Genomic DNA, 13,790 nt, shown 5'->3' on the forward strand with positions numbered 1-13,790 from the left:
GTCATTTCATTTTCTTGGCTTCTTGCACTGGACGGTTTCCAATATATTTTTTTGGTTGCGTGACCTTGAAAACGATCTAGAATCGACAATTAACCAATCCGCATTCTACACGTTCGTTGTGAAATTAATAATTCAAAGTGGACAGACTGCAAATTATAGTAGTTGCTAAAATATATATCTACGTGTCGTAACTGTTCATCAGTAGTGTGTCTAAAATGTGTGCAATTCCACAATTGGTTTGTGCTCCATTAAATCCCATACCAATTGTAAAACATTTTAGGAGGAGCCACCCACCATGTGATCACAGTCACGGACAACACATATAAGTGAGGAAAATAACGCAAAGTAAAATTAAGACGTTATTTAACGAACTAAATGCACACGTCAATTGAATAAATAAATAAATAAATAAATAAAAAATAAGTTGCTTTATGATGAGTTGGACTTCGGATTATAGTAGTTAAGCAGACTGATAGATATCCTGGCTGCCAGCGGTTTTCTTTCTCTTCTTTCCTTATCCTTATAGTTCGCGTCGAAGTCGGGTGAGCGAGGCGCAAATTATCAAACCGTGCCCCCGGGTTGTTTCGTCCTAGATATTTCGAGAACGGACCTCCGGATGAGGCAGGGAAACTGATAGATGGTAGTGCAAGTGACTACAATGTTAACGTTTGGGAATGGAAACTTAGTTGAGCCTTGGAAACTCAAATGAAAAGCTTCGTCGTGCTGAATAATATGAGCTACCGAATGATTTTGTGGCTTGGAGTGACCATAAAAAAAACGCTGACAAAGCAATTTTTTAGAGAACTCAGTTTTATTTAAAATTGCTTTTATATTGTAACTGAAAGCATGTATTTGAAAAGACTGAATGGAAACGGATACATCGCAACTTACAGCTATTTATTTTCAAGTTCAACTCCCACTTCGTCGAAAAATTACCAAAAACTGTTCGCGTGCTTAGTTTTCTTTTTAAGATCAAGAATACTTAGTTTTACTGACTTTTGTCCATCTAATTCTGTGGCTACTATTCTATTCTTCCATGTTCCTATTTAGTAAACTGTTCCTGCAATGTTGTTTGTGAGATAACTCAAATAAAAAGAGAGCGACCCTTTTTGAAATGCTATAGTCAGAACTGTCAGATGCGAATTGGTAGAATTGATATCCGATACAAATGTAGGGAGGCCTTTACAATTGGAGTTTTGTAGCTGTTGAGCAGTGTTATTTATGGTCCATTTCAACGGGAAAATTAGTTCACTCGAAAATAACAGAGTGACGTATTTCACGAATAATTTTACAGTGCATGAAATTCTACCTGAAAATAACTTGATCAAGCCGGAATCGCGTAAGGCTGAAGAAGCGGAAATACTACTGCTATTAAACGAAGAGTTCATTATGACGCCAAATGTAAACTTTGCTCAGAGTTCTCAGAATCTTACAATGGAACAAGCAGAAACTGCCGGGTAAGAATTTCTAAAGTACATGGGTTTCATGGGTCTTTCATGCTTCGGGATGGTCGGTTCTCTTGCTAGCGCCGCGCGTAACTGGTGAGTTGCTGATTCGCTGAGACAAATAGCCCGAGTTCCGAACAACTGCAATAAGTTTGAATGAGTATAGAGAACTACGTATTTTTATTAAATAAAGTCTTGGCGTCTCTTTTCCTTTAAATCTTTTGACTAGAGACCAACTGGTACTGTCCTTTTCGACTTTTCTACTGTGCTCTCCTGACTGAACAAGATGACTAGTGTGTGATGATTTGGCTTTGTAGCGTTCGTTGAACCTCGCGCAACCAAAAAGGGTTGGGTTTATCCTTTTCATTCTTTGAAGATCTCATTACGGTTCAAAGCTCTCGTTATGAGCAAGAAATCATGAAACAAATATAGCTTGTTCTTATTTTTCTGGGAATTATGTGTTTTATATGAGAATGAAAGTCGTGATGTTTCAGTTTTGATTCTAGTCGGCTAAAGACTTAACCATAATATGTAGGCTTAAGGCGCCGAGTCAATGCGCATTTCCATTGCTTATTAAAAAAGGTTTAGGTAGATTTATCTTTTAAATAACCCAAGTTTCACTCTAAGCCTATCTTGCCTATCAAAGGAATGTTATAATTTACAGTTCTTTGACTGAATCTGTTTATTTTTTTTTTCTTTTACGGTCATTTGAAGCTCTTGAAATATACTAGTTCCTGCTTCCTTTTAGTAGCTTTAGTAGCTCCATTGTGAGAGGGTAAACCGTATTGAGTGAATTCGTAATTCCTGTTCTCTTGAAAATGAAAGGAACTAGGTAGATTCATCTTACCACTGCGATTTTTTCAAAAAGGCAGCGGAGAAATCTACTTCAATCCACACAGAAGGATCGAAAAACAAACATGGTGTTTTACTTTCATGACACTTGCGCTGAGATATGAAGACCTCACGGGTACGCCGGACATGCCGGATTATCATTTACAACTTTAAGCATCCTGAGCAATTTCTATTAGAGCTAAATTTGTTTTGCATCATTTTTTGTTTGTTTGTTTTTTTGCAGCGTATGCTGATAGATAAATTGCTCTAGATTCGAATGCCACATTTAACTAGCCCCTGGGGAGCTGTGTGTGACTCGTGTCATGTACCCCGGATCATGTATACTGGTGTGATCAACTGAAAAAAAAAAACTTAAAACTTGAATTAGCTGACTGTTGTGTAATCTAAAGCGAACAGCTCACGGTGCAAATTGAAAAGGTTCTCTTCAGCAGATTTTTAAGCAAAGCCAATGCTAATGCTACTCGTAGTAGTGCATCGTGTCGGGGATTCCCCTGATAGCGACGTCATGATTGGCAAAACAACAATTAGTAATTCAATAGCTTTTGTCATTCGATAGTTGCGTGCTGGTTCAAAGGATATTTCTGGCTCTTTGCTGTTTCTTCACTGCTTCAAGAGAAGGTTTGTAAAGTTTCCTAGTTGATAAGAAAAGTAAGATAAGAATAGTTATATGATCACCGACGCGATGTAGAATTTGTAAATGTCTTTCTTCACAAAAACGTCAGTGTTCAGTGTGAGAATTAATTTCAATAAATTCAAGATGGCGTTGTGCTTGTCGAAGCACTTTTCCTAGCTTTCTCGGAAACCGGTTATAGTAAACTGCATCTTAGAAAACAAGGAAGATGGTTTGGAATTTTCGCAGTTTTAATCTCTGAGTTTTCCCTTTAGCGACTGGAGACGCTTAAAAAAGAGCTGTCCCGCCAAAAATCGATGAAGCTAAAAATACGATTTTCAAGCTCGGTTGCCTACAAAGACGACGATAAGAGACCATGGAACCCAATACCACGCCTCGGACCGTGGCTGACCTTCAGAAAAAAGTCGAGCAACTAGCCCTCGAGAAAAATCAGTACTTGAACGAACTAAGCAATGGAGAAATTTTAAAAATGCAACTCAAGGAAACGCGGAAAGATGCCAAACACTTATCAAAACAAAAGCATCGGCTACGAGCAATGGCGGATATTGAAGTGTCGAGGCAAGAGGTAATATAATGCGTCTATTTTTGTGTGTTAGTTTAAGCCTATATAACTTAGATTAAGACCCTTTTTCTCAATTTAGGCAAAAGGTAAAACCTAAATCCAGATTTCAAGATTTTTTAGAGACTGCTTGGCATTCTCCTCGCAAGATTAGTCAACCGTGAATGAATAATCAGGCTACTCCTCTGGTCACTCGTCATTCACGCGCAAACAAGAAAGAGGGACTTTTCGATTTTTTTTTTCTTTTTTGGTACGATTCCTGTATTTTGGTCACAAAAGTTCCCTTCAAATTTGAAATGAACGTCCTTTAGAGTGCTCTTAACAACTTTAATAACGACTTAAAAAATATGTCTCCGTGTTCTGCTCGCGTCAGTTTGCTGGGAAATCAGTCTTCCCTATCCAGTTTTTAGTGTAGGCGTACTTTTGTGAATGATATAAAGTCCATTTAGGTGTCGACAATTCAAACTTCTTTGTTTTACAATCCCACGCCACCTATAAGATCGATTCCTAAGTGCTGAGGTAACAGACATTTTCAGTGTACTTTTCTGTCATGTGAGCAACTTTTTTATCACATCATGGCTGAAAATATATTAAACGGGAAAAATTAGGGTCATGGCTTCGAGCGTAGGAGGTCTAGCTTGTATAAAATTGCTATCATCCTGACTTTAGCTTGCAAAACTGACCGGATCTTGTCTCGGCAATGCAACAAGATAATTTCCCCAGTTTTGTCTTTAAGTCAGTAGAAGCCGGGGATAGATTTTGTTTATTGACCCCCATACAAAGATTTGGTCTGTTCTGACAAGCAACCGATCGAAGGTAAGTAAGTCTTTGTTCTTCTTGAATCTTCATTCCCGAAGGACGTCCAGAAATCGTTGTTTCGGCCAAGAGCGATAAGCAGCATACTTAAACTTGACTTTCGTAACCATAGCTCCGTGCGTTGAAACATTCATATATACGTCGCTGTCAAAAATTCACCGGCCGCCCACGCACTCCGTCTCCGGTCGCAAGGAGAGCTAGTGCTCTATGCCAAAGGCCATAATCTGTTTAAAATTCACACGACAGTTTCTTGTCTTCAATGCGCGCATTTTTGTGGCTACCACCCTTTGAAAGTCTTTGAAAGTGTAATAATCGTTTGTTTAATTTTATTTAGCAATGCTCGCATGAATTCATCATGAGTTGGCCAAAAGAGCTTAATTTTTTAAAATAAGTGCGAAGTGAGGGGAAAAAATGGTTGATTCGGAATTGAAAATAAACTGTTTAAAACAATAAGATAGTTTGTTGCAATGACGTTCCTTAAATGATTATTTTTAACTACTTAATGCGTTCAAAGGTTCATTTTCAACTCAAATTCTATTCTCAGAGAGTCATCTAATGTCGCTGCCACTTGGCACAGTGCCGTTATTTAGTTTACAGTGTTTTCTAATGTGACCGGATTTTCCCATCTATCACCTAAGAAGGAAATCGGAAGGTTAGACTTTTTTACCTATTGTTCTCGTCACGATCTTCTTCCGCGGAAAGCCCTCCGCCTAGTGGTCGCTGGGTAAAGTCCCTGTGGTCCGCCATAGGAAATGTAGCCTGCGTAGCAAGCGTTTCCGTGCTTTTGGTTCTCGTTTCATTTCTCGCGCGGCCAAAACCGAGAATCTCGTTCCTCGGTCTTTCTTTGCTCCGAAACAGCACGGAAACGCTTGCTACGCAGGCTATGGGAAATGTGATTTCAATGGACTGAAATTTCGTGACAAAAGAAAAGAGAAACTCGAACGTTACTGGTTACGCAAGTTTACTTATTAAAACTTTCATACTTTCATGGACTCATTTCGTTCACCGCAATATTTCTGTGGCAAAAACTTCATGTCGCCAGAAGAGAATCCCACTTCGTAACAACCCGTCGACCACGACTTACAGCGACAGTACCGGTCGTACCCGCCCAATGGCTTGGTAGCGTGGTCGACCATAACACGGAAGTAACGAAAATAGCCAACTCGCCTCTTACGTATCTTCAGGCACATTCAGGCTTTGTTCAAGGCCTATATTATTGTTGCCCATGCACACAGACTGGATAAAAGCGCAAAACAGAGCATTTTATTGTTTGGAGATAAAACGTTTAACGGAAGCTAAATTTCACTTACTAGATGTGAAAAATAAGCTTCCCAAACATTGAAATTACCACTGAGATTTTCCGCGCATTTTTATAAGCCAGACTGCCGGTCCGGACACTGTCTCAGTCAACTGGCTTTTCAGTGACAAACACGTACCTTTTAAGCTGCATTTCCGCATATGTCGAGTCTGGTTTTACATGCAGTTGGGAATATAGTATGGAAATTTAGTACTATGAGAATTTAATACCCTTGAAGATATAAATTTAGAGGTTAATAAGCTTTTTTGGTTACTTCCGCGTTCTTCTCGAGATCTACTTTGTTTACGGCTATCTGTTTCTTTGGCTGTTCACCGTAGTATTTCAGGTCTCGACTGTTTCTCTTCGTCTCTTCAGTGGCTCAGACTAGCTCGTTGTTAGTGTTTTTTTGTCGTCGTGATTTCTGTGCAACTCAATCCTGAATGAGGAAAAGTGTCGCGGCTTCCTCATTCTATGTGGTTTATAATGTTGTCCTCGCCCAGTTTTGAAGCTTTACCCCTTGTTAGTGTCATCTGATATATTGGCCTGATACATAATTACTTGGAGGGTCCCCAACGGAGTAGCCCGCTCTATCGACTGGGATCAACATTACACAACCAGCATCGTAGATTCTCGAAACCCCTTATCCAACTCATAACTACAATCCCAATTCTCCCTCTCTTCAAATCAATTATCCGAAATCCTGACCTTCAAATAACCCAAAACCTGGAGCCTGGAATAGCTTTTGGAACCATGAGCTTGATGTAGAAAACGTTTGCCCGCATGTACCACCCGTTGATCTCCAGATTCAACATGACGGAATTAAGCCGATATCCTCAAGTTCTTTGGCGCCAAAAATTTGTCAACCAATTGGTCTGGTCGTTTAGCTCATCCCACAGGGATCCCGAGGTGGCTTACAGAAACTGAAAGGAAATGCAAGCGCAAGATGTTCTTTGGTGCGAGTGTATGGTACAAAGCCATGTCTACTACCTTCCAGAGGAATAGTTTTGAGTATGGTTTTTACCTATTCAATCTTGAATCTCGAAATGGCTCAAAGGGAACCGTAAAAATCTTAATCCATTGACTCTCTTCATTTGCAAATGAAAGATAGAATATCAATCCAAGAAGCAAAACACGATTCACCTCTTGTGGTCTCTTTCTCAGACACAGCCTTTAGAAAGTGAAGTTTAAATGTTAAAGTTTGAAGATAGAGTCAGAAAATGGTTTATTTTGGTCACAAGTTGGATCTGTCGGTACCTAAATAGGTCAGTCCATAGGGAGGTAGAGTACCAGTCAATCATGATGATGCTCTAGGACTTCCGGTAGCGCACTGAAACAACAGCTTCCGCCTATGCCTATGATGATGAGGAGGAGGACGACGACGACAGCGTCGAGCGTCTGTATTTAGGCGGCCATACCCGCCCCTGCAATTCCATAAGTACCTTTTACGGTCTGTTACTTTTAATTGAAAAAATACTTGAAGTAAAACAAAGCTATTTAGATTCCGTATGTTTTCCAGTGGGAACTTGTGTGGTGTTTCATCTATTCCATTAAAGGTCCTAGCGTTTCTCTTCTCTTGAATAATCATATTGAAATACTTTGATAACTTCTTAGATTCTTTTTGGGCACAGATCTTGGCTTCTTCATGGGTGACTGAGTTTTGCAGCTAAAAATAAACTCAGCTGCTTATCGCACGCATCGTATATTACCGGTGTTATTTTGTGCTCGAAGCGTCGACTGAACGAGACTTGTTACTTCACTTATATCTACCAAAGCTATCTTAGTAAGTTTGAGTGAGATGCCTATCTTGTGAATACGGTCGCGCTATGAAATTCATCTGTACAGCCCTGCTTTATTTGAGATTGTACTTTTTTGTTTTTTTTCTTTAAATGCAGCTTTCTAATAAATTCAATGCCACTTGTCATAATTCTGTTTCACCAGTAAGCGACGCAAACATTTTAGCTCTAGTAACATATATTTGTAACTTCTGATCATACGATATTCAGTGTCAGTTTCTATACTTATTTCCTGTTTCCAGACCTGAAGCTATCTATGAAACTTGTCAAATTCCTATTTCGGGCAATGTTGGCAGATTGGGACGCTTATAATACCCCTGTTTTATCATTTCCTGTATAGTACAGTGCTTGTGTCGTCCAATTAGCATCAGTAAACTGGGTATATGTACACTATCGAGTTACTGTATTTGCATTTTTAAAAAATGCTGGAGTATCGGACTTACAGAAATTTCATTTTCAGTCCTGTTTGGAAAATCTTTGTTATTCATGTAAAACGCCACCTAAATCACAAGACGAATTTTTTTGTTACCAGCACTCTCCACCCTGTTTAATACTGAATCTCTTCCGATACCAAAGCTCAGGAGCAAATGTGGTTTCTAAATGTAAAATTGGCAGTAGAAATAATAAAATACAAACTCTGTCCTTATATGGTACTCAATCTTAAGGTCTAATATGATTGGCTCCTTAAACAATACTCTCGTACAGTTGTTTAATCGTGTTTAAGAATATCGAAAGTGTCACTTCCGCCCCAGCGGTTTCTTATGCTAAAAAATTCCCCAAGTTTGGTTAAGAGTTCTATAATTACTTGGGGGTTTATCTTATTTTCAAACAAATTGAAATTCTAAATTTGGTAGAATGATAAGATGTTAAATCGTATCCTTTCCGAATGGGTATTTAATCGCTTCAGGTACGTTTGCAGCGATGAACATTTTTATCTTGCATAAAGGGCACACTGGGCTCTGGTGTGACATGGATATCTAGGTAACTGTGTTCCATATTTTATTGTTAGTTCCGGTTCGATTTAGTTTTAACTTTGCAATGTTTTTAGCAGCCACCTTCTTACATTATAGCAACGGTGTGTTTTTAAAAGACCCGCTGCCCTAGAAATCATTATCCGTGTAACATGTAACCAGTTTCCGTGTGGATATGACATCAGCAGTGAAATGAAAATTAGCTCATTAGTCAAGCTGCTTAATATCTGAAAGCGATTTCAGTTGTATCCGAATCACGCTGCTGATTTAGAAACTTTTAAGGATTAGGCACAAAGTTGACATCTGCAGACAGAGTCAAGCTTGCTTGTTTTGTGACCGCTTGTAAGGAATCGTCACATAGAAAGCTGGCCTTCACAGTGTAGTGAGTGTAATTGAGGTTCATATGATTTGATATTGTTTTAAACCAGAATTAGCTAAAGCTTAACTTGTCTATCACTTCTCTCCCTGCCTATTATCAATGCTTGTCCTTCACATGCGACGTCTTTCCTTAATTTAACCTCCGTTTTATAAGGCTTATAAGCGTTATGACTTTCTGGTTACTTTCTTTACTGTCTTGAAAAGTAGGCGAGAAAAGGGGTGATTTAATTTCGACTGGTGTAAGTGTTAATTAATATTATCTGGATATTGGACTCGCTTGAAAATTCACTTACTATCATTCGAATATAATATTTATATCTGGAAAGAGTCTCCAAGTCCTGTCATTTCTGTATAACCACTCATTTTACCAGGTCAGCTTGTTTTATTTGATCTTGCAACGTGTTCTTCTCTCGAATGGCCCGTTCTGTGGCGCTGTTTTGACGTTCAACCCTCTCCTTGCGGACGACTCCCTTAATCAGGCACTTAAGTCGTTCCCTGTCGCCGTTCTACAGTCATTTATTTTCTTTCTTTGTGAGATGGAAGATGGACATGACATAAACACGTCTACGGTTATCTTAGCGAGAGAGAGCGAGATGAGTGTAGTCAGTCTTCCATGGATTAAAACACATGCAAGAACTATACAGATTCGATTACCAAAAACAAAAGAGGAGCAACTGGAGAAAGGGGTCACTTAATAACTTGAGACAAAACAAAAACAAAAAATAAGCTTCAGAATTTATTTTACATTCTTCGGGAGTTTGTACAGATAATTCAAACTTTGTTGTGCCGTAATTATATTAAATACTTTTTATACGTATTGAAATAGTTTTCATATTTCGCCATGTCTAACAAATATCTAACACGCATTCCTGCGCAGCTGAAAGGCTTCTTAAAGCGGGCAGGTCATTATTTTTAGCTTTATATGGATAGCTGTGGTCATTTCAATCTATCTATTTATAATAGTTACAAAAATTCCCATAAGAATGTCATTCCTTCTGAGTTAATATCAGTTTGGTCTCCTAAGAATCTAATTAAACGGAAGTACGAGTTAAAAGGAGCTTTTAAAAACTTGTGATCTTCTCAGAGTTCCTCGGGAAATTGATGGGAATTAAATATACTCTCACAGTCACGCTTGGCTTCAACTTCCCAAGCTCTTTCATTGACACTGACCATCTTTCAAATAGTTTATTTGTCCTCAGTAACTTTTGAGTCCATGTAACAGGTCGAGATCCTACTCTGTTGAACCTTTAAATAAGAAGGACTTTTACACAGCATATACCAATCTTGTACGAAGTCGTAACTTTTGGGTCTGTGGACAACATCCTTTGTTACGCTGTTACTATTTAAATGAACCTCTTTAGCAGTACTTCGGTATGAAATCATTGGTTTTCAGTTTTCTGTATTTTACAAAATGTCAGTTGTTTTAGTTTCTATTTGGCCGCATTAAGCCGCGCTTCCTTTAACTTTTCCGTATTGACTGGCCAATATACCTGTTTATTGTGCTGTTATTGATAGAGTCCATCTTTTTCAGACTTCAGGACAGTCCCAAGAAGACAACACTTCTCAACCGGAGAAACAACTTCCTTCAGAATTAAACCTTTCCTCATCAAACGAAGCATTCCCAGAACTGTTACCTCCAGGAGCCTTCAACTCTACCCCATCCAAAGAAGAGAGTCCTTCCTTCCATTCCCAAGAAAGTTTTCCTCCACCTCCTCCACACGGGTTTTCGATGAATGGTGAAATTTCCCCAACATTGCCGACTGCTCCATTTGCAAATGTACCAAGGGAGCCCGACTGGAGAATACTGGACGCTAACGCCATGCGAATTGAAAACCGTGATTTGGTGAGAATTAAGAGAAAACAAGAAGAGCAGATTCAGAACCTCGTGCAAGAAGTTGCTACATTGGAAACAAGATGTAAAGAACTCGAGGGTATTGCACAACGGTAAGGCACCATTGCTAAATGTCTATAACGTCTTTCTCGTTCTTTTGAGGCGGCCTGTTTAGTCTGACAAGCTTACCGGCCTAGGTTTTACCCTTTTATTAGTAAACATCGACATCTTTTCAAATGGAACGGTGATGAGTCCAGGTCTTAGCCTGCGAGCAAGTCCTCTGTTTGGGGGATATTGTAAGAAGTCACGCTCGAGAAGCACGCGAAAGGAGACGCAGGAACGAGAGGGGAGTATGGAGAGCTTACTCGCGGTAGGCTATCGAGAATCTCGAAAAGTGGGCCAGCCCGGTTGATCGGACTCTTGAATACAGTCTCGTACTTCCATCTCTTCTATGACCTATAAGTGATATTTAACAAGTGTTGTACTACTTTGGAGTGACATGCCTTAACAACTGCCTTCTTGTTCGGTTTTTAGCCTTGAAGCCGAGAATCATCGCCTCTCGCAGCAGCTGAGTACAGCACATGTCGGTCAAGCGCGTGATTACAACGGACCGTATGAGGAAATTCAACTTCTGAGAGCACAGGTACAAAATAGCTCCCCATATACGCACACTAACGATTCTGTAATACCCCGTAATAAAGTGTCAGTGGAATGGGAAAATGGTTTCTTTATAATGGGGATACATTGTATCGGTGCTACTCCTTTCAGTAAGGGACGTTGATAGTTCGTTTCGCCAAGATCTTAGCTGTGAATGAACTGGTTATGTTGTAGTTCCACTATATTAAACTGAATTTTATTCACCCAATTGGTCTACAAGACGTTCTAGAGCTTTTTGACAAGAATGTGAGTTTAATAGTAGTTCCCTTTTTTGTAGTCTGCTACACAGCCGTTTTTAGTGTCGTCACGCAACGCTCCTCCACTAGTGGAGAGGAGCGTTGCGTGACGACACCAAAAACGGCTGTGTAGCAGACTACCTTTTTTTGCGAATGACTTACCACTTACTTCTTTTTACAGTTAAAAGTTTATGAAGATGATTTCAAGAAGGAAAGATCCGAGAGGGAAAACTTAAACACGCAGAAAGAACGCTACAAGCGAGAATTACGAGAATCTCAAGCAACTGTTGCTGGTCTGCAAAGGCAGCTTAAACAGGTTAATACTGTAGCGAAGACTAATGCAATTTTACCCAAATTTTTCTTTTCCCTTTTTAGTTAATGAAAAAAAATTCATTTCTATCGACTCTTCCCAATTTCAGGCTATCGCAGGAGAGGGTGGCTATGCCGAACCACGTGATCTCCCACGTGGACCAATCGTCAACGAGCGTTACTATGATCCCTACACGGTGAGGCTCCCACTGGATTATGGGATGACACGCACATACTCTGGAGATTACATTGGTCCCGGTGCTACTAGTGTGAGTGGATCTTAACACATTACTATTCTTTTTAAGAGAAAGTAAACAATAGAATATCACACTGGATGCAAAGTTTAAAATCTCATTAAAGTCATCAACTTTTCTTTTAGGATCTACTTCGACGTGGAAGAGCACCTTATGTAAAGAAGGCTTTCTTGTCACCAGATATGACAGCTGTTGTCGATGATTATGACACCACTGATGGAAAGCCGCGCGCGCCAAAGAGCATCTAAAGAGTGGACAACGCGTTGATTTTTGAGTCGTATCCAGGGTTTCTTTTCTGCCATTATACCATAATGGCTTTCGCCAATCACTGGCGTGTACTCTGTCTTATTTGAGCAAGAAATTGATTTTACCATCGAGTACACATATTGATAAAGGAGGGCGGTTTGTTGAAAAGGTCTCGTGCGACTGCCGTGTAATACTGAACTACCGAGGAAAGAGGGTAAATCAGCAGTGATTAAGATATTTCAGTAGACATTTTGTGATAACTTTATACTACCTAAACTCCTAAAGTTTAAAAATTTCCCTATTATTTTTATGGCTATACCTAACGTTGGAAAATTCGTTTGCGCTTAGACAAACTTTCAAGGGGAGTTATTAATCGAAACTATTTTCTGTAGCGTCAAAAATTATATACCGCACGACCATCGGGTGCTTCTTTTTCATTTAAGTCAATGAAGTAGTAATGCGACAAAAAAAAGGCATTTTATAAGTGCATAATTAAGATGCTATTGTATCACCCTTATAAGTAAGTTAAGCAATGTTATAAATGGTATAAATGAAATGTTCTGTTAGACGATTATATGTTGCGTATATTTAGGTGATTTTTGCAAACATAAATTTGGTAATCGCAGATTAGCCGGCGTCAGTATTAAGGTAATTATTTCCTCAGATTGTTTTTGTCCATTCTGGCGCAACGGAAGGAAATGTCTCATTGCCTTCTGTCTTGTTAAACGGAGGAAAGGAAATGTAAATTAAACATTTTCAAAAGTTTGTGACAAAGTTTGCACAAAGCAACAATCATATGAACAAGAAAAAGTTAATAAAATTGTTTTTACTTGATTTGTTTCACCTGCTCATAAATCCTCTCCGTGACGGTCCACCTCTGCTATCCTCCTTGGTCGAAGGTGGGGCACGCGATGTCCCAGTTGGGAAGGATACTTTGCTGCATTAGTGAGTCCGCAAAGAGAAGCGGCTCTGTCAATTCTATGCTTTCAATTCAACCGCTGGTCACTTACTCTAGTTTAATGTTTTGATGCTATTATTGGAATGATATTCCTTTATCTATACGTTAAAAAACAACTAAAAAATTGTTTAAAAGAGCACTTTTCAACTATTATCTTGCTCAGTATTAATTATCGCCACACCGACTCTCAAATGTTACATTTTTTATGTGTGTGTGTGTGTATGTGCTTTTCTTTTTTCCTCTCTTTTGAATATTTTTCATATATTTTTCATAGTTTACAGGGTTTATACTTTTCTCTTTTTTTCTCTTTTAACCTAAATAAAACTGTAATTTAATCAAAGGGCAAGTAATTAGTTTAACTATATAATGCCCTCCCATTTATTCTTGTAACCTGATATTTAATTCTACAAATAGCATCTTTAATTCTTCAATCTTGTAATACAATATAAAAAGCTTGTAAAATAAATCTATGGAGGAAAAAATAAACAAACAATAATGTGTTGTGCTGCTGAACTTGGTGGACGAGCTTCTCTCATGTCGACCTATGCTGTCTATTT

The 13,790-nt window shown here is 38.9% G+C and overlaps 1 protein-coding gene across 1 annotated transcript; it reads left to right on the forward strand.

Annotated features, from left to right (window-relative positions):
- The first annotated feature begins 2,853 nt into the window (after positions 1-2,853).
- On the forward strand, positions 2,854-13,050 carry LOC140925331 (uncharacterized). The gene is made up of 7 exons (XM_073375332.1): positions 2,854-2,915; positions 3,183-3,493; positions 10,274-10,686; positions 11,108-11,216; positions 11,648-11,782; positions 11,886-12,044; positions 12,155-13,050. Exons 2-7 carry the CDS (start codon positions 3,284-3,286, stop codon positions 12,275-12,277), a joined length of 1,149 nt encoding a protein of 382 aa, XP_073231433.1. The 5' UTR covers positions 2,854-2,915; positions 3,183-3,283; the 3' UTR covers positions 12,278-13,050.
- The last annotated feature ends 740 nt before the right edge of the window (positions 13,051-13,790 follow it).

This window comes from Porites lutea, chromosome 14, assembly GCF_958299795.1.
Source record: "Porites lutea chromosome 14, jaPorLute2.1, whole genome shotgun sequence".
Classification (NCBI taxonomy): domain Eukaryota; kingdom Metazoa; phylum Cnidaria; class Anthozoa; order Scleractinia; family Poritidae; genus Porites; species Porites lutea.